Source organism: Molothrus aeneus, chromosome 2, assembly GCF_037042795.1.
Source record: "Molothrus aeneus isolate 106 chromosome 2, BPBGC_Maene_1.0, whole genome shotgun sequence".
Taxonomy (NCBI): domain Eukaryota; kingdom Metazoa; phylum Chordata; class Aves; order Passeriformes; family Icteridae; genus Molothrus; species Molothrus aeneus.
In genome coordinates this window covers 90954333-90978417 of record NC_089647.1, presented here as the reverse complement: position 1 = coordinate 90978417, position 24085 = coordinate 90954333, and the positions used below count along the sequence as shown (strand labels likewise).

Here is a 24085-nt window from a genome sequence, read left to right as displayed (position 1 = left end):
AAAAAGGGAAAGGCAAAGGGAAAGGAGAAGAAAAAAGGATGAAAAAGGACAAGAAAAAGAAATTTAAAAAGAAAAAAGAAGAAAAAAAGAAATGTTGAAAAATAACTTGGAGAGGAAAGGTGAGATGAAGCCAGGCAAGGAAAGGAAAAAAAGAACAAAAGAAAAATGAAGGGGGAAATGAAGGGGGGAAAAATGAAGGGGGGAAAAATGAAGGGGGGAAAAAAAGAAAAAGGTAAAGCAGTTGTAACTTTTCTTCTTGGGGTTTTCATGGTGCTCAGACTTGTGAAATGTATCACAGCCTAACTGTTGACCTATTACAACTGCTTGAAGACCTCAGCCAAAAATTCTGATACTGATACAGCAACATATAATCTGTTCAATCTAAAAATAAAGACTGATACTTAGAAAATAGTGCAAGATTAATTTATTTACAAATATTTCAGCCAGTTATATTTTGGAGAAACTTTTGTTCTGAAGACTGAAGAAGAATAAAAACATAATTTAGAAATTTTAGACATATTGATCAGAAATTCTAGACACACTGATGCTTTGCTTGTTCCTTGGAGGTATTTTTAGTGTTGGCTTTTCCTTTTCTGGAAGCTTCTAATGTAACAATACCTTACACCACAGTGCTGATACAGGGATCAGTGATTCATTAGAAGCTAATCCATGAGACATTAGGTTTACAAGTGTCACAGACACATTAGATTTGAGAACAAGGAGGGACACAGTGGTGAAAGGATTGTCAAATATACAGAGAATATCCCCGTGAGCGGGTACTACCATTAGTTTTGCAAGAAAGCATTAGTTCTGAAAATTAATTTCATATGTGTAATTACTGGAAACAGCTGTTTAAGAAGTGGTATTATAGCAAGTTAGACTGAAATCAGTCAAAAGATGTTTTATTTCTTTTTTGCCATTTGAGGTTTAAGCAGCACTCTTTATATTTAGAAATCCCTGCATCTGTAAAAAACCCACAAATATCACATATATCTAATCAATCTAATGATTCTAATCAGTCTAATAACTCAGCTATCTTCACTTGCACGCGATGTACATAGAGCTCTTCAGACTAACTCAGGGCTACCTCCTTCACTATGAATGCCAGTCAGATATCTACAGGGTTTGATATAATCTTTAGAGAAAGAGAAAATGGCAGAAACTGCTTTACTTTTCCTCCATGGATAGCCGGTAAAGGTTCTCGCCCAAGAACTCGAGCCTCTCCCTTTGTTCCAGGTCCTGGTACAAGCCCTTGGGCACCTTGCTCAGGCCGTAGACCAGGCCGAACAGGCAGCCCGCGATGGAGCCTGTGGCCGCGCTCTCCCCTGCAGGGTCAAACACAATTGCAGTGCTCTCTTAGTGTCACCTTCACACGCAGCCAAACACTGCCCTGCCTGGAGGAGGGAGCATTCCACACTGATGGAGTGCAGTTCCACACATATGGAGTGCAGTGGGGGTGTGTTGGGTCAGTCCTAAAGGCTAAGGATGCCTAAAGCAAGAGAGTGATGCCAAGGCAAGCACATGGAGGTGCCACTGTGGTGTGCACTCCTGGGCTGGGAGCTCACTTGGTTTGTTTGGGAAGATCTGCCCCAGCACAGCAGCTCTTGCAGGCAGCTAGCCATTGCTAAGAACAAAGGAGGGAATAATAGTTCCAGGGGTGTCTACTGTACAACAAAGGTTTTGGACTGGAGAGTGTCTCTTCCTCTGCACAGCACAGCACAGTGCAGGCTCTAAAACACCCAGCCTTGCTGAGGAGCCCTGGTGCTCTGTGCATGCAGTGCCTGTGGGTTTGTGCCTGCCAGGGTCTGCACTGGGGACTGTGGGCTCTCACCACGGTGTTGGGGCAGGTCCAGAGCCTCTGCAAAGGGCCCACCCCACAAAAGGGAGGGAGTGGGTGATTCAGGGCTGGGGTCCTACCCCCCAGCTATGCTGGCCCTCCCAAAAGCCCAGCAAGATGCGTCTGCTAATGAGAAAGTTCCCTCTCACAAAGCTGTAGAAGTACTTAATTGTGTACCTCCAAGTGCTGGGTTTTATTTGGCTGGCACTTGTTTGGGTGCTGTATTATTTTTCTCCCTAACTTGGTTTCATTACATACAGCTAAAAGGTTGTTTTGCCAAAGGCGCCCATGTTCTGTCAGCATCTGTCAGCCCTTTAGAAAGCTATACTGCACTTATTCCTCATGCACCTCTGGTGGAACCATGAGATGTAGATGGAGCAGCATTTGAAAAGTGTTGTAAATGGCTTGTGTGGCAGCTGCTGCCAGAAGAATGGAGTTTAGAGGCTAAAACCAGAGGTGGCAATGTCACAGACAGCATGGCAGATTGGCCAACAGAGGCAGCTGACAGCCAGGGGGGCTCTATCCCGGCCCTGGTGAGGGAGCAGGGGTGGGAAGGACAGGGATCCTCACCTCCGTGGAACATGGAGCGGTTGCAGAGCTCTGTCCAATCCCCCCCACAGCCCATCAGGGCGTCGTAGGCGATCATGGGGGCGTCGTGGCCTCGTCGTCCCCCCCGGCCTTCGGAGCTCCAGCGCCGGTACGTCTGTGGAGACACAGCTCTGTCAGGGCAGGGCACTGGAGCTGCAGGCCTGAGGCATGGCTGGCATCTCCCCTGCTGGGTGGAAATGGCTCCTGGGGTTGGGAAAGGGCAGCAGGGGCTGTGCTGTGGCTCCTCTGGTGTGGTGTGGGATGAGCCACAGTGGCAGCTCCAGCAGTCCCGGTGATGCCTGAGATGCCAGTATAAACCTGCACTCCAGCTTAAGGCACCAGGCCAAGAGGCTGGTTTAAGCAAGCCAGAAATGCCAAAAAGTAGATCAAGACAGATTTCAAGTTCACATCCTAGAAATTCCTTGTCATATAAAAAATTACAGTTGGTAAGGTCATACTTCATCAGTCCTCTTACTGCCTTTGGGAATATTCTCAACTCCTCTTGTCACACGTTTGTACATGTTTCAATTAGCCAAATTTTCATGGGGGGTGAAAATGTTCGGGTCCAATAATTTCTTTAGGGCCTACGTTTCAGACTATGTAATTTAAGCCCCTTTCTCTGTCTTTTTCTTGCCAAGCTGTGGAGGATAGAATGTAAGAAAATAAAGATAGTGCAGAAGGTAGTCTCACCCCTGAGGAGTTGCAGCTGTGCTAATCACCAAAGATTAGGAACAGGCCTGCCCTTAACAGGCCACAGCTGTGTCCAATAAGAAGGTGAGTGCTACAAAAGAGTGGGTTAGCTGGGTGAGGAGAGAGATGGAGTTTGTTGGCTGTGCTGTGAGGAGATGCCCATGAGAAATCACTGAGAAGGTATGGGAACTTTTGCACTAAGATGACAACACCAGGCCTTTTCTCTCCTCTTCTAAAAGCAGTTGTTGAACAAAAGGGAAAATAATTTGCAAATGTAAGAAACAGTTCTTCCCCAGAAGGCAGAAGAAAGAACTTCAAAACCAGTTTAGAGATTTGCAAAGGAGAATTGGATTTTCTCTAGAGCAGGTACCTCTAGCCCCAAATCCCAAAATTATCTCAACCCAAATTTATAGTTAAAAAATATTGTCCTATTAAGAAATGGGTATCTTTATTTCCTGAAGTTTAATTTAAGTTTAATTTGCATCATGGCAAGTTGGATGTTACTGGTTGTCTGGCTCTTGGCTTCTGCATCATGTATGAAGGGTTGGCATTTCTCTCTATTCACTTTCACCTGACCTATTTCATACTTGGTTGAGATTTATCTATGCATACATCAGACATGGCAGAGTTGGACTGCAGCTTTACTCTATGTTTCTTTCCTTTTTTTTCTTTATTTTTTGTCAATTTAGAGAGATTATTTATGCCTTTATGCCATCCTCTGCCCCTTGCAAATTTCCAGCCCGATTGCTAGTTTGGATGCTGGTGGAGCAGCACAGACAGACTTTCAATGCTACCAAAGGCAGGAGGGCTCAGTATGGAGGGGCTATTCTGGGTGTGCAGCCAGGCTGCTCAAGTGTCACCCCAGTTATTCCTGCTCATCCCTGACACTCTGCACACATCTGATGTCATTTCACCTTGCTGGAACAGCTTTATATTGCAGATAGCTGTCCTGGGACTGAACCTGGCAGGACTTAACTCTGCCCCAAGGCAGCACTTCCCAAACTGTTTCCTTCTCCTTTCAGCTCCAGCCCTGTGCTGTGGCACCAGCCCAGCTTCCCTTGGGTGGGCCAGCAAGGACCTAGGACTTGGATGTGGTGTTAGCATGCACCCTCCTGCTGAAGGCACTGAGCTGCTGCCAAGCCCAGGAGGTAATTCACATCTCCCCTCCTTGCTGTCAACCCCTGCCACCAGTAATTACAGCTGCTTCTGACTTCCCCACCCTTCAGGAGCTGACCTCCTGCTGGCTAGCACTCCTTTTCCATTGTTTTTTTTCTCCCTCCTTTCTGGGTTCTTTCTCACGGCTGGTTTAAGCAATTCCATCTTAAGGAAACAATGTCCTTATATTCTAATTGTCCTGGATGACTTTGGTTTTGTTCCTCCCTTGTTTTTTGGCCTGTTGTGTCCATTACAGGAAAGTGAGTCAGGCCAGTATTTTGTTTGCAGAACCAGGGCTGATCCCATGTGTTGAGCAATATCTGCCCATTCACTGTGTATCTAACATCTTCCAAAGGCACATCACTGAAAAATTATATATACCAGGTAATAGGGAATGTGGCCTTTGCTGCTAAACATTTCAGGCTGTGATTTCTTTTTGGGGAGGGAAATTGCCTTTGAAACATGCTTGGATCAATCCAAGCCACATTTGAGGGCTTCACTTTCACATACAGCTGGCAGAAAAGTGCACTTGGCCAAGCAGAAACCTGCATGTGGTGATCTGTGGGCAAGGGTTGTGCCAGACACTGGTGCTCTGCATGTGGAAACACAACTGTATTCCCAAACACAAGGGGACAGCTAGTCTGGAGGGAAGGCAAAGGGAGGGCACTCCTGGGAAAAAGGCAGGCAGAACAGTTACCTTCTCCTCATCTCTTCTTTCCATAGCTGCTAGCACACTAATAGTGTCTTGACTTCTGCCAGGCTATGATCTCTGCCTGATGGGGGAGTTTGAGGATCAAGCACTGTTTTTCCTTTCTTGTTCATCAAAATACATAGATCAGTAGGCTAAAATAGTTGGGCTAGGGTAACAAAGGTAAATTTTGCTTCTGCATTAGAAGTTCATACAGTTCCCTCTTGAAATGATCATGGGAAATTACTGTTTGTTTTAATCTCTCCTAAAGCTCTGCGGAGACTTCTGTAGTACTGGAAGGAATATAAAACTAGTAGCAAATTCATGGCACTGAATTAGTAAAATAAACCTGGAAAGGAATATTCTTTATATTTAGAGTGAGCAATTTCTTGTTATCAATCATACTTCCATAGGGCATCTTCACTGCATAGATAATCACCTAAAAATACACAAAGTGGCTCGTAAGCATAGAACTATATTTACATAATCTGGAAAAAAGGGATTGATTTATGGCAAAAGGTGTCAAGAACTGCATACTTATTGCTTAGCTGCTAAGTGGAGAGCTTTGGGGGGTGCCAGCCCATATCAGATAGCGGTAAACAGCAGGGAAGAAGACACATTATTTCTCTCGAGTTAAGAAGATATAGCCAGCAAAGAAAAGATCATGTACATTATAAAATAGTATCTCATGGAATGTGGTGAAACACCATCTCTCAAGACATTTAAAACTAGCTTGGCACAGCCCAGGTTGGCAGGGAGTCAATCACTTGGGATGTCTGTCTTCTGCTCGAAGGACCAAAAAATCATAGACTGGTTTGGATTGGAAAAGACCTTTGAATACCACTATGTTCCAATCCCCTGCCATGAGCAGGGATACCCTCCACTAAACATGACCAAATCCAGCTTCTAATACCTGAGGGTATTTTTGTCAGACTCTGGCTGCAGCTCCATTAGGCTTTAATGAGAGCTCCAGTTTGCCTTTTCCACCCTCAGATAGGCATGGCCCGTATTTTGTACCTGCTCAGGTACCAGACCATTAAGCCTGCCTCTCTGCACTGTTTTCTCCCAGTGCAGCAAACCCAGGACTGGTGGTAACCTGGTTTTTTTTAAGCTAACATGTACTGGAGTCCAGGATGAGAGTTGTTTTTTCTTTCTTAAAATTAAAAAAAAAAATTATAAAAAACCCAAATTCCTGACTACACTGTCATCATTTGGAAAGGTCTCTTTGAAAATACCTCTGTTGGCTCAGAGCCATCCAAAGAACTTTTGGAAGTTGCCGTTACCTTTTCTCTCTCCTCTGCATCATAGTTGGCTGGAAAGACAGGTTGATTCTGATTTTCCTCATTGATTTCTCTCTCCTCCAAATAAAACTGCCACTTGGCTTCAAAGTAAAACCAGTGCTCTTGATATTCTGAAGGCAAAAGAAATTAATGATGTAGTATTTCATTTCAAGAACATTTTCAGTTCTACTTTAACATATTTTAAGAATAGTGACAGTTCTGACTGACACGAAACCCCAGGTATTTTACAGTAATATACTGCATATATACTAAGCATATATGGAGTGGGACTTCTAATTGAAAACAGAGGATGCAATGAAGAAAATACTTTCAGAATTTTGTGCTATTTTAATGTCATTTAATATATATCAAGATGAAATTTTACAAGAATTTACTGAAGAGTACTCCAAGGAGAAGATAAGAGTCAACAAAAAGAAAATAATCAATTCTTTGTCAGTTTTTATTCCTTTACTATGATTAAAGAATATCTAAAAATGCTTCCACATCCTAAATACAATTTGCCACCTACCTCAGTTATCAATTTTTATTTGCATAAATTCTCCAGTATTTCTGTTCTATTTTCATCGTGTTTATTGTGTGATCATTCAGGAAAAAACAGATAGGAAAGTCCAAAATTCTCATTTGCATATTTTGTAATACATATCAAATGTAGCGAAGGGATGAATAATGCATACATCTGCTACATTAAAGCCTTTTTTAATAATCATATGTTTTTCTCCTCTTTTTCTGTCACTTTGGGGAGTGATCTCTAATCATGCTTAATGTTCTCCATGTAAATAAACTTATTAAATTTAGTGTATTTTTTAGGCAATGCTCTGGTTCACCCTTTATAAAAAGGCTTACAAAGGCAGCTAACTCAGCCACACTGGATTGTTAAGCACATACACATGCACCTGCCTGCAGAACTGAGGCCTGAGGGACACCCTGCCTGGCAAGCTGAGGGGGGGTCAGGAATTAGAGAACAGTGAGGTGGCCTGGATGGCTGAGTGTGCCAAGGCAAACTAGCAATTTGGGATGGGACTATGGGTGCAAAATAAAATTTAACATTCCCACTTTTTCCCTGTCTCTCTCCTGCTTGGCTGTTCAGTGGTGTGTGCTGCAAGGGCTGAGAAGTGCACACAAAGCACAACCAAACTATTCACTTGAAGGATGTAATCTGATATTGCTTCTTTTCCTAGAATGCCACAGTGGTGACTCTCTTAGGCAATTAAGATCTTTAAGGGGCTTTTTTGTAAAAATCCAAGCTGCTTTGTAGGACTTGACACTTTTACAAAAGTTGTCAGCTGCCAGTGCCCCAGACAGTGATGAGCATTCAACCACGTGCCCGAGACACCTGGAAATGTCCAGCTGCCCTTTTTCTGAGTCTATGACCCAGCTTGGCCTCATTCCATTCACTAGAACCCTAAAAAGGGGAGGTGTTTACAAAAACAGAGTGAAAGGGCATTTATAGCCATCAGGCCAAGGAGAGCATCTAGGTGTATTTATGGCATCTAGAGCAAAACAAATGTAAGCAAAGCAAATGTAAACTATCAACACCCAGTACAGCAGCTAGTTATAACAGTTTTTAGAAATGTGAGTGACCTGACCTCTTTCTTTTTTGTTGGCTTTTTGTTTGTTTGTTTCTGGGTGTTTTTCCCCTAATTCCCCCATAAAAATAAATAGAAATGCCTCAAAACTGAATGTTTTCTATGTAGCACCTTAACAAGAAAGGTGCTTGTTCCAGAGTTTCAGAAATAAAGGGATCAAACAGGTGAAGGAGATTTCTGTTGGGTGGATCTGTAGCATGGTCAGAATCCCATGGCACTAACCCTAGCAAGGCTCTGCACCATCCCTTGAGCCCAGCTGAGGTGATGGTCACATTCAGGTCCATGGAAGCATCTGGCCAGTAATTGCAACTGGATATCAGAGAAGGGTGTAGAGTCGAACTCTCTGTGGCGTGGATAACAAACTCTCTGTTTGATAAGATAGCTAAAATAGGATAAGATAAGATAGCTAAAATAGGATTTTCTAAAACTGGAGGACTCTGGCAGGATTTCTTTGCAGCACATCTCAGCAGCCAAGGAGCTTAACTTTAATGCAGGACACTTTTCCCATTACCAAAATAGGATGAAGCTCAACAATACGGGCACTGGCTGGAGGGCATGCCTCAGGAGCCCAGCACACATACTTCCACACGAGGGGTCCTGCTCCAGTGGAGTGACAGGGACCTGCTGCAAAGCCACTCAGAGAGAAGCTTGATCACATTAATCCTGCACCTGCTCCTCATGGGTCTCTGCTAAAAAAATCCTGGTGTGCAATGAGGCACAGATAAAAATGCAGGGTCTTTCAGAAAGCCTTCCCAGGGCTCCTTTCAGATTTTAAAGCAGCAGCTTTTCTTCAGGGGTAAATTTTAATTTCTGAGTCTTCTTGAGTAGAGATTTCTATAGAATTCAGTCTTTCTCAACAGCTGTCCCTTAATCTCTTACCTTGATGTTTCCATGTAATGATACTCATCTGTCCACAGCAGGTCTCACCATTACAAACATCATTTCCCGGCAAGGGGGGACTAAAGTACCTTTGCCCCAAAGACCACATGCATAGCAATAAAAAAGTAGTAGTATCAAGTTCAGGAGTTGGGTGACAGTTGTTTAAAACAAGGATACGACAGGTTGTATCTTAAATATTTATTCAGAAAAGCAACAAGTCAAATCTGAATTGTGGTCAAAAGCTAACTCCTGGTCAGGAGGTATCTGCAGGTGAAATTTTCCTGGCAGGATGAGGAGTGTCAGTGGTTTTCCTTAAGGAAGATGTTGAACTGCACTAATTGATGGAAAGCAGTTGAATAATTAATCTCAGCAGTCAGTTTGCCTAATGACCTGCTAAATATAATTTCCTTCCTCCCCCCTTCCCAGCAATCTCTGAAGATTCCCTAAAAATAAAACTGTGCAGTAGAGCACGGTCATTGCTGTTTTGCTTTGTATTTTTGCCGCCAATACACCAGGCAACTAACTGGTGGTAGAAGAAGGTGGCACCACCTGTGAAGAGCTTACTTCTCTGAGCAGAGAAAGCAGGAGGACAACCTCTGGAGGGAGGAGAGGGGGGAAAGCAGTAAGGTGTAAAGACTAGGGGATGACATTTCTTCAGTGCCTTTCCAGCTAAAGATAGCTTTAAGAAAATAAACATTTGATCCAGACTCAGTACCTGCCATGTGACGAATGGTCTTCTTACAGTATTCTTCAGCCATGGGCACAACCTTCATCATCTCTCTGCCCCACTGAGCAAGGGGTTTCCCCTGTATTGCGTATGCCACAAAGAGAGCTGTGCAAAGGGACCCTAGGAAACCTGGAATTCATAAATAATGAGGATTAGCAGTGTGCATCTGTGCTGGTACCATCCTTTTTGTCCTTGTTTTTCCTCTTACAATTGCCAGTGGAATGCCTTGTGGCTGTCAGGTAGATTAACAAATGTACACAACCCATCTCTGCCTGTTTGCAGCCTGACTTGTGGCATGTTGAGATTATTGGCTAATGAGTGCTGCCCCTTGGTTTGCGACTTATCTTACATGGAAGGGAGCTTCTGTTCTCAGTGGTGTAATGTGATAGAAATTGAGGTAGGGGTCAAAAATAAACATCATCTACCAATGGGATACTGAAAATCTTCTGATTGAAGTCACATGAAATAATTGACTTGTACAAAGTGATTCAATTACAGGCTATATCAACTTGTTTACAGCATCATCCAGTCAAAGAGTGGTGGTTGCTAGATCTAACACTATTTCTGGCTCATTTGACTCTAAGGGAACAAACTCATGTCCCCTTAGAAGAAAAAAGAAATTTTCCAAGAAAGACATGCTGGTCTTCTACTTTGGTTACAAATATTTCAACATTTTAAATATTACAAATATTTTAACTGTTGATGGGCACTCAACACTTCCATGACACCAGAAACAGTCAGCTCATTTCTTGTATTTGCTTGTCCTCTTGGCATTCTGGCAAGGGCAAAAAACCAACCTGGTGCAGTGTGCAAAAGAAGCTGAAGAAAACCAGTCAGTCATCTAAATAAATCCTAGCTGAGCAAAATTTGATGCAGATGCTTCTCTCAGTGCATGGGTCCAAAAGTGTTCACTCATGCATAGAGGTAATCATGAATTTTGTGTGTTTTGCTGAAGGTAAAACAAAATTATCTTAGGAGGTGACAAGCCCAGATGAGGTGATTACTAATTCCCTCTGCCACAAGACTTGCAATGCTGGGTCAGGCCCAAGGCACATCCAACGTGAGTCCCATAGATGTTCTCATAAAGAATAACAGCCTGTGTAGACCCAGCCCAAAGGGTCTCACAGATAGACAGCATCTAGCCCAGATGCCACAAAGATCGGAAGATCTTTGAGGGCCACATTTACTGTGAAGGTGGCAGCAGAGGGTTTAGAGCGTAAACCAAAGGGCTAGCAGGGGGCAGTGACAGCTCGCTCAGAGGGTGGCAGAGGCTGGGGTGTGCCCTGAAGGTGCCCAGGGGCTGGCAGTCTCCTCCTGCCCCCTCCCAGGCTGCACACCCCCTGTTGCTGTCACCCTGCTCATGGCAGCCCTCACACAGCCTGCTGCTCCTCTCTGGGGAAGAAGGCACACCTGCCCAAGGTGGTACACACCTGCCCACACCTTCCCCTCTGTAGGACAGGGGGAACCCCAGAGTGAAGTGGTTTGGTTTCTCCATTCCCCTGAGCAACCAGGCTGGTTTTAGGGGCCATTCTAATTACACAGCTTGTTTGATTTTGACAAGACAGCCTCTTTGCCTGGTCTCCTTTGACCCCAGGCATACCCATGGACTTTGCAGCTGCCTGTAGCAGCAAGGTCTGAGGCTTCATTGTGCATAACATGGGCAAGTATTTCCTTTGTCTTCATGTTTCAGCCCCAACTGACACATTGGTTGGGTTTTCTGAATCTGAGTTATGAGGATAATAATTGGCATTTCCCTGACACGTTTCAGGATGGCAGTGAAGTGCATGTGGCCCTTCCACCCCTCTCCTTTCTGTCTTCCTGCTGTACTACTTGTTTCTTTTCCCAGCTGAAAACTCTTTCTGGATGTAATTTCTCATTGTATGGAAGGTGTCTGACAATGCTGACGTTTTCTGGGTCTCATAAGCCCTTTCTGATGTGATGGACACAGACTACAAGCAGTCTTATGGCTGCTAATTCACCACAGACTTTACATGCCAGCCTAATTTTCTGCTTTGTTTTGAATGCTTTTCCCTAATTTTATGGCATCCTGATGGCTTTTCTGACTGCTTCATAGCACTGAGTGTGTTGAACATGTCATCATTCATTATGGTTTTATTTATTGCTGTTTAAAACAGACAAAATGAATACATGTTTACATAGCATAAAATTATCAAAATGACTGACCTGAATATTAAAAACAACACTAAATCTGCTTATTTAGGCTTTGTTTAGAAAATATTCCAGATTGTATCCTAAAATATGTGGAGTTGAGTTTTTTTGGCTTACTACCTTTACCTACAGTGATTGGATATGACAAAACCTGCCAAGAGAAAAATGTTGTTATCCCCTGAACCATAAATTTGCATGATAAGTGTGAGTCATCTAGATATTCATGAATCCTAAAATTTGATCAGGGCAGCTAACATGAATATGCTTTGGACAAGGCAGATTATGTATGCATATTGGGATTTTAGGAGAGAAAACAACTCTGCTTGAGGATGCTGTCACCATAATATACAAGCAAATATATAAGCCTATATAAGTAATATACACATGTATGTATCAACCAAGCAAAGTTCAAACTGAGGCCTTGAAGCCTGCAAAGCAGAAGTGGGTTAACCAGGGGAGTTCACAGGAGCCATGTTAGTCCCTGCAGAAGAGCAAAGCTGCCTTAGGGGATGTCAGAGTGCAGGCATTACCTGTGGGATGGTTGTGAGTCATTCGTCCACACTCAATGCTCACTTCAATGAGTGACTCCAGCCTTTCTGGCTTCCAGTATCGCATCCCTAAACACATGGCTTTTGTGGAGGCTCCAAATCCAGAACCTAGAGCAAAAGGATAACACCATGCATTTAAAAGGAGACTGATCTCACACAATTATGTTGATAAAATGTGAGACAAGCACACTTAATTAATTCAGCTCATGTGTGGGAAGGGAACTCCTCTGGGAATGGGAAATTACCATGCAAAATGAGTTACAAGTTTTGAAAATTTCTTGTGAGGAATTTTGCTCCTACATAGTCATTCTGGTTTTACAGGAATATTCCAGTATAATCAAGTGCTGTGAAGACCACAGTGGGCTCAAAAAGCCATGTGCTCTTTTGTTCACAGGATTTGCTTAACCCAAACTCTCATCCCATCTTCACTCATTTTTGGCTGACTCTCCTGTTTTGCTTGCTCCGGGTACCCACACCAGAAACAGAACTTTGAGAAACAGATACATTTCCACACACCCTTATTTTATAGTTGTAAACACACAATTAAAACACTTTATATGAGCTTCACAGTTCACCTTTCAATTTTAATGCATATTTCATCCTGGAGAGCCTCACCAGTTTCTGCTACATACAAAAATAATGTGTCCAAAAGAAACTAAAGGCTACTGAGCCAAATCCTACAAAGTTAGGCAATGTCAGAACTGAAGTTTCCCATGTAACCTCAAATTAGTGCTTGTTGTGCGACAGCCTACACTTACCAAGCTTAGTCTTGGGAACCTCCACCCCCGTGTAGCACAGAATTTGTTTATTGAAGAGCTAATTCAGAATTTCTTTTAATCCTTAGCACTGAATGTGTGATCCCAGGTGTTCAACTTTTAAACACTTCATTGAATGGAGTTAAACTTCCTAATGAGTTTCTCTGCAGTACTTATCACAGTAATTTTAGGATCCCAGAGAAGTTTAATGAGCTTATCTTCACCAGGCACCAGTGAGGTGATTATCTCCTCTTTGCAGCTGGTGAACCAATGCCCAAAAAAGCATTAACTCATTGCAGGCAACTACCCTGAGATGGATAGGCTTCTATTTTTCAAGGTACTTGGCATTTTTCAGCACTGTCTTTGCTCAATCACACTTCCTAGTGACCTTGGGAATAGCTGAGAGCAATCAGCATTTCTCTTCTGGGTTCCTGGAAGATAAGGGGGGTATTTATGCCACCTAATTTTAGCTTATGTGAACCTGCATTAGGAGCCCAATCTCCTTGTCCTTCCCAGGCAGGCAGCATGGAGAAAGGCAGCATGTCCATTTGTGTGTATGATGGCATAGCAGGAGCAGCTCGGGGGCCAGAGTGAATTGAAGCAGGAGATGCCAAGGAGCCAGGGTCACAGCTTTCAGTCACTTATCTGCAAAAGGGCCCTCAGCTGCTCCACTGGGCTTTGTCTGCTGCGACAGCAAAGCACCAGGGGCTCTTTTGGAACACCTCTTGCCATCAAGTCTCATGCCAAGTGGCTCCAGCTCCAATGTCCTAAGATTATGAGTGTGATCCAAGTGGAGTAGTGGGGGTGGCAGTGAGATCTACTTCAAACCAAGCTGAAGCCTGAGCCAAACTAACATAAACCACCTACTGGCATTTCCAGGTGCAATATCTGAATTTCCCTCTTGGGAAAAAAGTTCTTCCTCTTCCCTAGAGCAGCTCTCCAGGAGCAGATAAAACTGTCTGCCTAGCCCACTGATCACATGGAAACCACACGGAAGAGTCAGGAAGGAAATCCAGTCTTCCAGGGCACCACTCAACTGGGAGAAATATCTCCTGCTTGCAAGACCAAACTCTTCATTAAATCATCTGCCGCCACAGAGTAGCAGATGAGAGTGTTCACTGTGCAGACCTGGTTTCTCCAAAGAGGACAGTCCATGCTGGTTTTCCAAGAGGGGAGGCTCTTGCACTGCACAAAGCTGCTAATAAATAACATCTCTCAGTATACTGAAGTGGAAGATGTACTACTGTAATCTGACTGCTGGTCTGGAGGAGCTGGTCTTTGCCACTTCATTGCCTTCCTACAGTCTGGGAAGTTCCATTAAAACCTTCTGCAGAATTAGACAAGTAAACTTGGTAACAAAAAATTCCATCACATGGAGTAGCATTAAACCCAGACAGAGCTTCAGGGGACTAAATCCCATGTCTCACATCTACCATTTGAACTAAGGACACAAGCCACAGTAAGACGAGTGCAAGCAACAGGGGTGACACATGTGACAATGTAAAGGACTGTCCTCCATTATCAGACCAAAGGTCAAGCCAGCTCATCATGTCTGACAGTGAAGAGGATACTCCAGAAAGAGTAAAAGTCACATTATCTCCTTGTACTAACTAAGCTGCTGACAATTTGTCTCCCTGATCCAGGAGGCAGCTGATTATTCATCTTTCTGCTTAAAAACCCTTGAAGGATTTCCCCTGAGTGAATTTGCCCAGCTCATTTTCGAACTCACATGAACTGTAGCATCTGCAAATTGGCATTGGAAAATAGTTATGCAGCTTATGTAGGTGTTGTGTGAAGTCCTTTTTTTTTGTCTTGCTTTGAGCTCATGACCTCCAAGTTTCATTAGAAGTCCCTAGTTGCTGTCCTGGAGGAGACAGTGAATTTTTGCTGTACCTATCCATGTTTCTCAGTTATTTCCCTTTTCATTCATGCACTACATTATTCTTTTTTAGTATGTCACACCTCAGTGTGATTTTCTTCAGTCAACACCTGTAGAATAACAAAGATTAGGGTAATGGATACTAAGCCCTGAAGAGGATATGCCTTTTGTGACTACAGATCATTCTGCATGAAAACTTAGAGCCCAGCACCTTTATCTCCTGTGCATCTGCAGCTTAATCTTCTCTTCAACTTTCCCCTTACTTTCCTCATTTTTCCTCACACTTTTCCCTCATGCTCCTCTGCCAATACCACCTGCAAAAAGTTCTCAAATGTTTCTAGGAGGCCCAGAAGTTGCTTCCACAGCTGCAAATAAAGACCTGCTTGGATGCTGAGGATTTCGGCCTGAAATGCACATGATTCAGGTAGAGCCCAGCTATTTGACCCACCATTTGACTGGCCTCTTGCAGTCACTCCAAAAACAAATATCCGCCTCAGGGGGTACTACCTTATTTAAATTTTGATTCCAGTTCTATAACATCAGTGATTCTCTTCTGAAGAATTTGAAGCTTTGGCACTGGGTCAAAACATTCTTACTGTGTCTCAGAAACAGCAGACTCACCTGCATCAAAACTTTAAACAAATACTGACAGACAAACAGAGGTAAACACTTAATGGAGAGAATTTTAGCCTTGTGCTTATCATGTTGTAAATTGTAAACAAGCTCTTAAAATGGAAGGTGTTAGACAATCTTGGGCAGGTTTCTGGTGGTCACAGGAATCTCATCAGCCTCTAACATAACCCAGGTATCTCCGTAATGAGTGTGGCAATGAGCATGACATGAGGTGGCAGAGACACATAGGGCAATTTGATTTAGGGATTCAGTGTGCTGACTAAACCCACAAGAATTTGAGCAGAGAAGCATCCATAAGCAATGCAAAATTACCTAAGATAAGCCCATGAATGCTGGTACATGAATTCTTGCTGGAAGCAAGATAGAATGCCCACAGCAAATCAGCCTTTTGGTTCCATCCCATCCAAAATATAGTCTGACTGCTAGGCATTCAATCCCAGGCATTCAATGCCTGTGGCATGTTTTTGCCTCAAGAATTTTGTGCAAATTCAATTAAAAGTTAATTATGTCCATAGCACTGTTGGACCCCATAGAAGACAGAACATCTGCACTTCAGGTTCTCCTGCTCTCAGGGTGAAAAAAAGGCTTCCTGAAATGTTCTGAATGCTTATTTGTCAGAACAGATGGAGAAGGTGGCTTTTAGCTGCCATATCTCAAGGAAGGAATTAATTTTAGATTCTTCTAGCCCAGAGTATCCCCAAAGCAGATAGTCCATGGAAAGCTGAGGAGGAGGAAGGCTGAAAGAAGAGTGGTGGCTCCAACACTGCAGTGAGACAGGCAACAGCCATACTCAACTGTTTGTTGAACAATGTTAAGAGCTACTTGGGGCCAACAGCAGCTCCCACAATTATTTTCCCCAAATTTTATCCACTGTCAGTCACAAAACACACGACAACTGCCAAAGGGGCACTTTCTCAGATCTGGCTGGCTGATAGCAGAGTGGGAAGAATACACCCTTTTCACTCCCAGCAGCTGTTGAGAGGAGCAGGGGACAAGTGAGAGATACTTTTTTGTCAGAGAAAACTGGCTGCAGAGACCCAGAAATAGCCATGGCATTGTGCCACCAGGTCTTTGCCATGGTGTTGCATCAATATGCAGTTCTGTTGAGGCTGTGTGCTCTGCAGTGGCTGAGTGTCACACCATGGACACAGCCACCATGGGTGTGAGCTGACACAGTTTTTGGCTGTCTGGGTTCCCCATCTCTGATAATGGGGTGTCTCTACAGGATGAATTGCACTGTGCGTATATGTGTGTGCACAGGGCTGAGTGGACGTTATTTAACTTGAAGTAGAAATTTTATTCATTGTAGAAGTAAATGATCATAAAGGGAAAGAAAGAGAGGGACAGGCATAGGTAAACCAGGGTAGGAATATTAGGGACTATTAATAAAACAATTATAGTTGTTAGCAGGGCATCCAAATGGAGAAAGTCTCTGCTTTCCCTCCAGTGAATGTGTTGGTGATTAGAGTAATTTATAAGCTTGGCATATTGTTTCAGATCTGGTTTCACTGAAAAGATCCAAGTCTACAAATGTTTAAAGGAAAAATGGCAGAAAATATTTCTTAAAATAACCATTAAACTCAAGGACAAAGATCTGGACCCTGAGGCACAGAGCCAAGGACAAAGTCTCTTTAAATAGATGTTAAAGAGGGAAGGGTTTGCTTACAAGAGGACACAGTGACCTACAGAAGGAATTCTTGGCAGATCTCTTGTCATCCTCAGGCGAGCATGGAAACGTTTCAGGGGTAGTGGCCTTTGATGTCAGGGGGAAAAGGAAACAATTTCCATATAGCCACAAACACAGAGAGTGTGCACTATTCCAGCCAGGCCCTCTACAAGGACAGTGGTACCATACCCTTTTCATTGAAGGGTGTGTGCCAGGCCAGGAGGTGGTTGTCTGGCTTTAGCTCCCTGCAGCCTTCGATGGTGGCGGGGTCCGGCCGCCTGCCCGAGAGCTTCTCCACAGCATCCACGTAGCGCTTCACCAGCTCCCGGTACAGGTCTTCCAAACACCAGTAATCTGCCCAGAGGAGGGAAGAGAAGGTTCTTGTGTGAAGGCAGAGGAGCAAAAAGACATGTAAGCAAGCTTACTGTGCATTTGAGAAATATTCAGAAATATTCCTGTTTCCACTTCCAATATACTGAGTCATGTTTCTGGTGCCACTGTCACATTTTTACACAACATGACAGCAGGCTGGAGGGAGAATGGTCTTGAGTCTCAGCTCTCATCTTTCTCTCCTTTTCTTTCCATGTTTAATTCCCTCACTGGCATGATGAAGCACTCTGTTAATCAACAGTAGCTGCTGAGGGCCTTTATTTAAGCTCTGTGGTGTGAAGTCATTACAGAGCTGATCAACTGTCAGGTGACAGCGTGGCTGCCATGGAGTCTGGGTAAAGCCAGCTGTGCCTGGCTCAGCCCCTGCCCTTACAGATGTGAATCCAACTTAAAAATTAAAGCCTTTTTTTTTTTAATTACCACATTACAGAATCACTTTAAGATATACATATGACTAGATAAAAAAACAAAGTGCAACTTCCTTTTATAAATCTGTATGTTATATGTATTTTGTGTAAAATTTTTAGGTCTTTCAGGGCTCTGCAGGGCTCCAAATATCTTATAGTATCATGAACAGTGAGGTTTTTAAAAAAATACTATAAAAATCGGTAAGAGTAGTAAATCCCAACTGCCTGAAGGTGGTTTCCAGCACATAAATTTCTCTCTGTAATAAGTTCACTAACAACATCAGTTTATAGATTATATTTAAAAAGTCCTACAGTCTTGCCTAAGGAGGAACCTTCCTTCTGTTAAACACTGACTGTTCCTTCAGTATTGCTGCTTCTCTCAGCTGATGTTCTCTGTTGTTGGTCTTGAAGAATCCTGCCCTTGACTCATGCCAAGGAAAACCTTCCACTGGCATCTATTATCAGTGGGAACAGAGGCCAAAGGAATTTATCCACTTATATATATTTCTGCATACTTAGAGAAACCCCATTTAATACTTGGTTAGTTGCACAGGTTGAATGACACAGCAGGGGAAGTTCTAAAAATATCTTCATTTTGACAGAGATGGTGAATTCTGGAAATCCACAATTTAACTTAGGAGAAAGTTTGGAGTCCCGGAAGCAAGAGGCATTCTGAAGTACCAGTTTTGGAGGCAGGCATCAAAGAAGATGAAGGGTAGAACAAAGATTCCTCTTCTTTCACATGAAATAATACCCTACCAGTTACACTGGCCATCCCACATAAGATCCCTGAAGAAACAAGACACTTTCAAGCTGCCAGCTCTTTCCAGATTTAGGAGTCAGGTGTCACAGTTTATCCAGATGGGAGGCAGGAGCAGAGTTTACTGCCTGGCAGCTCCTGCAGAAACCTTGTCCCCAGAGCACAGAGTCCCTGTGGTCCAGCACATCCAGGCTGTTCAAGCCCACCATGGCTCCCTATGCCTGGAGCCAGATTGCTGTCTCAGCCATCAATAGGACAGGTTCTTTCTTTAGAAATCAACTCTTATTTTTTTTTAACCCATGTGTAAGCAAGAGAGGAAAACCTCAATGCTTTTGTTGTTACAGAGATAGTTTCCCTATGTTTGATGATGCTGTCCATGTTCCTCCCTTATAGGACAGGACAGACTCCTGGGAGCAGATGTTGTATCTGTCCTTCATTGTCAGATCAGCCTTTTAGTCAGGGCACAGGGTGGATTTGGGGAGCAGCAGCTCAGTCTGCAGCAGTGCCCACAGCCCAGGCTGCTTGTGGCCATTCCCCTCCTGGGCTGTTCTCCTGGGATGTTCTCCGTGCAGCTGCCAAAATCCCTTCCCCAGGTGAGAACTGCCTTTGTCTCTCACACAAGCCTGCCCCTTGGCTGCTGCCTCAGCTCAGGCTGGGAGCTCTCTGAGGGCAGTGCCCTGACAATTGACAGCAGGACTTCATGGCTTTGAGATGTGGGCAAGTTTGGCCCAGCCTACAAATATCCTGCAACTGCAGGTGAGTGTCTGGGGAATGCTGTGGCCAGCAGGCAGCCAGGAGGCAAACAGGATGTGCAGGGAGCAGGGCAGGGAACGACAGAGATATTTGTATTGCTTATTTCCCTGCCTTTTTTTTTTTTTTAAGGGGCAGGTCCCCGAGGCTGGTGGCAGGTGCCTTCAGCCTCAGAGATGTTCACATTCTTCAGCTTCACTCTGTTGACGTGGGTGATTTGGCACCTAGGCTGGGCCATGAGCAGCCATGGGGCTTTTTCACATTCCCAATGACAGGAGGAGACACTGCTGTGGGCAGGAGGGGTTCTTGTTTCCCTTGTGGGAAGCAGGGAGAAGGACTTGGTTTATCCCACTCACCAATGTTGCTCTGAAATGAAGATCTTTTCTAAAATTCCCTATTCCATCTTGCTGTTTCCTCTCCAGCCCATGAAAGCACCTTTTTATAATGTTTGTCTGACCAGGTGAAAGAAATGAGAGTGTAGGATAAACACAGTCAATGGAAAAAGTAGTTTAAACTTTTTTCTTTAGAGCAATTTACAGGCTGCTATACTTTAAAAAAGAATTATTGTTTTACTGTTGTTCTAACTGACTTGATTACCCAGAAGTTATGATTTTAGAGGGTTCCATAAGCAAGAAACATATGATATGTATTTAATCATAGCCTATATTCAGAAATATGCTAGTCATCTTTTTTCTTGATAGGCTGACATCTTACTCTTATCTTTAGTGTATTAGCTACCCCTTAAACCATTGGTTAGCTAATAGCCAAGTATGAAGTGTCCTACACACTCTTCAACTGATCTCTGCCTACTAAATTTAGAGCAGATTGGAGGCAGGCAGATAAAGGAGTGAAACACTAGCACAAAGGAAACCTCATTGATGTGAAGGATACTCCTCTACATTGGGAGCTTCTGCTACTGGTAGTTATCCAGTGTTACGAGTTTTGAGAAAAATCAGGAATGCTTTTACAGTGATTTAAGAAAAATTGAATCATTCTGAAGAGGCAAAATACTGTTGAGAGGTCACTGTCTTCTGGTGTACTTTCTATGATCTTGCCAGTCTCAGAAAGCTCTAGTTTGATGGGTAAGGTGTCAATACAAACACTTCTCATCTTAAAAAGACTACCCCCATCTTAAGAAAAAACACATGTTCTCTCTCAAACCATAGTGATTTTAGAAGATATCTTAATAACTTCCACTATTCTGACAGATTTAATCATAAATACAGTGTGCTAGGATACTTTTTGGACTAAAGACATGGAGCTCTCCTTATAAAACAAAGAGGTTTTTGCAGATGCAACCCTTTTTTTGAGGGGCAGCAAAGAGGAGGCAGCACTAGTGCTTTTAGCCTGAAAGAGGTACTAAGGTAACTCTACTCCAGCCTGGACACAAACATGTGAAAAATGCACTCAGAAGAATTCTTATCTGTTACAGAAGACTCTCTAGTGGCTATAGTATTCCCTGATGTACTCCAGCATACAGATAATCTACTTGGCAATTTTTTTGTTATGCTGCACATGTGATATTTTAGTCTTTAACCAACTGTATATCTCTAGGGAAAATACAGGAAGAGCCCCTCCACACTCCAGAAATCAAGATCCCCCAGTCTGTGAGAGGGTCACAGGATTGTGCTCATGGAGCAGCCGAGCTAATGCACACCATCATTAACAAAAGCAGCATTTCTGACACTCTTTCTCATGATCTCCCCAGCAATCAGGCTTATTCTAAGAAATGCAGCAGCTCCACAGCTCCTCTGCAGCCTGTGGCCGCCGTTCCCGCCGTACCTACCTGTGATGACAGCCTCAGCTGTAGCCATGTGCATGAGCGTGTTGTCACTTACTGGCCACTTGTCAGGAGACAGCACCAGGTTCTCGAGCCCTCCGATTTCCTTCAGCTCCTGCTGGATTTTTGCTCCTAAGGCATTGTTTTCACGGGAGAAATTGCGATACCCGAGAGCATCCCCTACCCCAGCCAGAACAAGTGCAGCCTTAAATTTATCCATGCCCAAGGCACTTTCCCCTTTCCTTTTGCTCGAGACAGCCACCGAATCTCGATCTTCCTTTGTTCCTTTGCCTTCTACTCAGCTTCCCCGACACTTTATATCAGCCATTGTGTCACACCAAGAGCTCTCTCTATAAGGCAAGGACTTCCTTTTCTGGCTCTGCAGATGCCATCTCTTGTCTGGGACCCGACAGAGAGGAAATATTTCATAACCCAGGGATTTTGCAGGGGCTTCGTTCAATGAAACTGTAAGAGCAGACCTGCAAAAGCCTCGTTTCTGCAACCCAGCTTAAAGCAAGCCAGGAGATCCTTAGCCCTACCCTGCCAAAGTAACTCTACACCCAGAAAAACAGATGCCTCCACAGGGGTGCTCATTTATTCAACAACTTGTAAATTAATATTTTTTCTTCTGCCCATTTCTGATACGCTGAAGTCAGCCTCCCTCTCAGGGACCAGTCAGAAGTGAAGTAAAGGCCATTATAAAAGCAGTCTTCCAGGCTCTGCACAATCTAGAAGGAGGGATTAAGCAGTAAGAAATCAAGTGAAATGCAGATAACCTCTCCCATTTCTAATTACACCCTATGGCGATATTTTGTTAACAGCTTTCTTGTTCTGTTCACCTAGTACAAGAATGTTCTGCTAATTCACTGCACCCCTGGATAAACACTGAGCAAAACAACAACTTCAATTCCATGCCTCTTACTCCCTGGCAAAGAGTGACTTTTTCCTAAAGCTGAGGTCAGTCCACACTTCAACTCTGGAAGGAAACTATTTTCAAAGATGTATTGAAGTGGCATCCTGTGAGTCTAATAAAATCCTAAAGACTCACAAATTACTACTCCATTACAGACAGAAATAGAAATGTAAGTATAAACATAGAGAGGTAAACAGAAAGCATTGACTTGACTGTAATTTTGATAACTAATACCAGGGGAAAGGTCTTTGTTTTCTGTGATCTTTTTCAGAGGGCAGTACTGGTTGCTATTCAGATGGAAAAGGCCAGCAATATAAGGGATGCATCATCCTAGCACCCAAAGCAACAAGTTAATAAGGAGTTAGTTAATCACAGTCTGAGTTATTGACCTGTGTAGAAATATCTCTGTACTTAATGATTTTCACGACACAGAGAAGCATTGCCATGCCTGCTCTACATTAGAAGAAATAAAATGCCCAAATGGTGAAAGTAGCTTCTGTTAGTGCCCTCTTGTTCTAAAGATGGGGATTGGTTAACAGAAGTGCTGAAAAGGACACTGAGAGTGTGTTTTCATTGCTAGAAAGTCACAGTGCCATGCTGAAAAAGCAAAAAAAAAAAAAATTTAAAAAACGAGAAAAAGAGGACAATTATGCCTTAGGGACCAGAAGATATGCAGGGACAAGTATCAGTGGGGCATGGCCAGCCTGCTCTAGGGCTGGCTTGCCACAAGTGGTGGATGCCAGCCCTGTGGGGGGGCAGGGGGAACAAGCCTCATGTCCCACAACCAGGACATTTACACAACACAGAGGTAATCTTAGAGCCACCCCTGCTCTGCAGGTTGCCACACGTTCCACGTGTCTGAAAACAAACACTAAAAATGGAAAACCAAGGCCAGGGCAGCTTACAGAGCACACCAGGCAGAAGCACTGAGGTTGACATCTCCGTTACAGGTCCCTCCACCCCTCTGTGGCACACACCTGTTCTCTATCCCTGCATAGCATCACGGTTTGGAGGCACGTGGGCATTTGAACTTGCAAAGCAAGGACAGGAGGAATCACCTGCTGAGGCACTGTGGTGAGCTAGGAAGGGCCTCATCAGATGGAAGGTTGCTCCCTGAAAATGGGCAAAGCTATTCTTAGTTTTCCATTTATCTTTTTCTTCCGAATGTGGCTGGCAGTTGCACTGCCCTTTTGCCTCCCATAGACTTCATTCTGTTGCAACACAACACACTCAGCTGCTCAGAACACAGCCCAAATTAGGTACAAGGCTATAATAAAAACCCAGAGAAAATTTCAGAGAAGTTCTATTTTTCAACTCTGTAAAACAGAACATGCAGCGAAGACATTTTTATATAATTTTTTAATTACACATTATCTCCTTTTCACGTGGTACTTCCAGCTACTGTGAGCTTTCTGAGCAGAAGTAGGCTAGACACACTAAACTACCCCTACTTCCCACAAAGGAGACAATTGTTTGTAAAATATACCTATAAGTCTTAAACAGATATAAAATACAGTAATTCCATGAAGATGGGTAACTATTCACAATAGGAAAAAAAAAAAAAAAAAAGAAGATCTGAGCAGAGCTAGCAAAACTATTTGGTAAATCATATTAAAATGCATCTTTGGTGTCTTTTCATTAGTGTACATATGACAGCTTTCAGATGGGGAGAGTCCATAAAAAAAGGAATGGGAAGGCAGGACAGAGAAAAGGCTTGTCTGTGCTGGTGACAACACACTGTTGTTTCAGCTCAACTGCATTTGGAACCCGAGGTGAGAACATGAAAGCAGCCTTTGGCAGACGTGGCTCCTGTGCCTTCTCCAGCAGAGGGAAGTGCGTGGGTGGGCTCCAGGCCCGGGACAGAGCCCGCGCGTGCTGCAGGTGCTGAGCTCTGCTCCGAACCAAGGAACCAGCAAAGGGAGCTGGACTGATGCTGTGTCCACACAAACCCTCTTTAGGTTAAAAGAGGACTGCACCCCAAATG

General features: G+C 43.6%; 1 protein-coding gene across 1 annotated transcript; it reads right to left on the bottom strand.

Annotated features, from left to right (window-relative positions):
- Positions 1-1167: 1167 nt before the first annotated feature.
- Positions 1168-21408, bottom strand: ADPRHL1 (ADP-ribosylhydrolase like 1). The gene is made up of 7 exons (XM_066571613.1): positions 21195-21408; positions 17291-17455; positions 12151-12276; positions 9440-9580; positions 6242-6369; positions 2408-2540; positions 1168-1325 (listed from the first exon to the last, which is right to left on the bottom strand). The coding sequence occupies exons 1-7, from the start codon at positions 21406-21408 to the stop codon at positions 1168-1170; spliced, it is 1065 nt and encodes a 354-aa protein (XP_066427710.1).
- Between the last annotated feature and the right edge of the window lie 2677 nt (positions 21409-24085).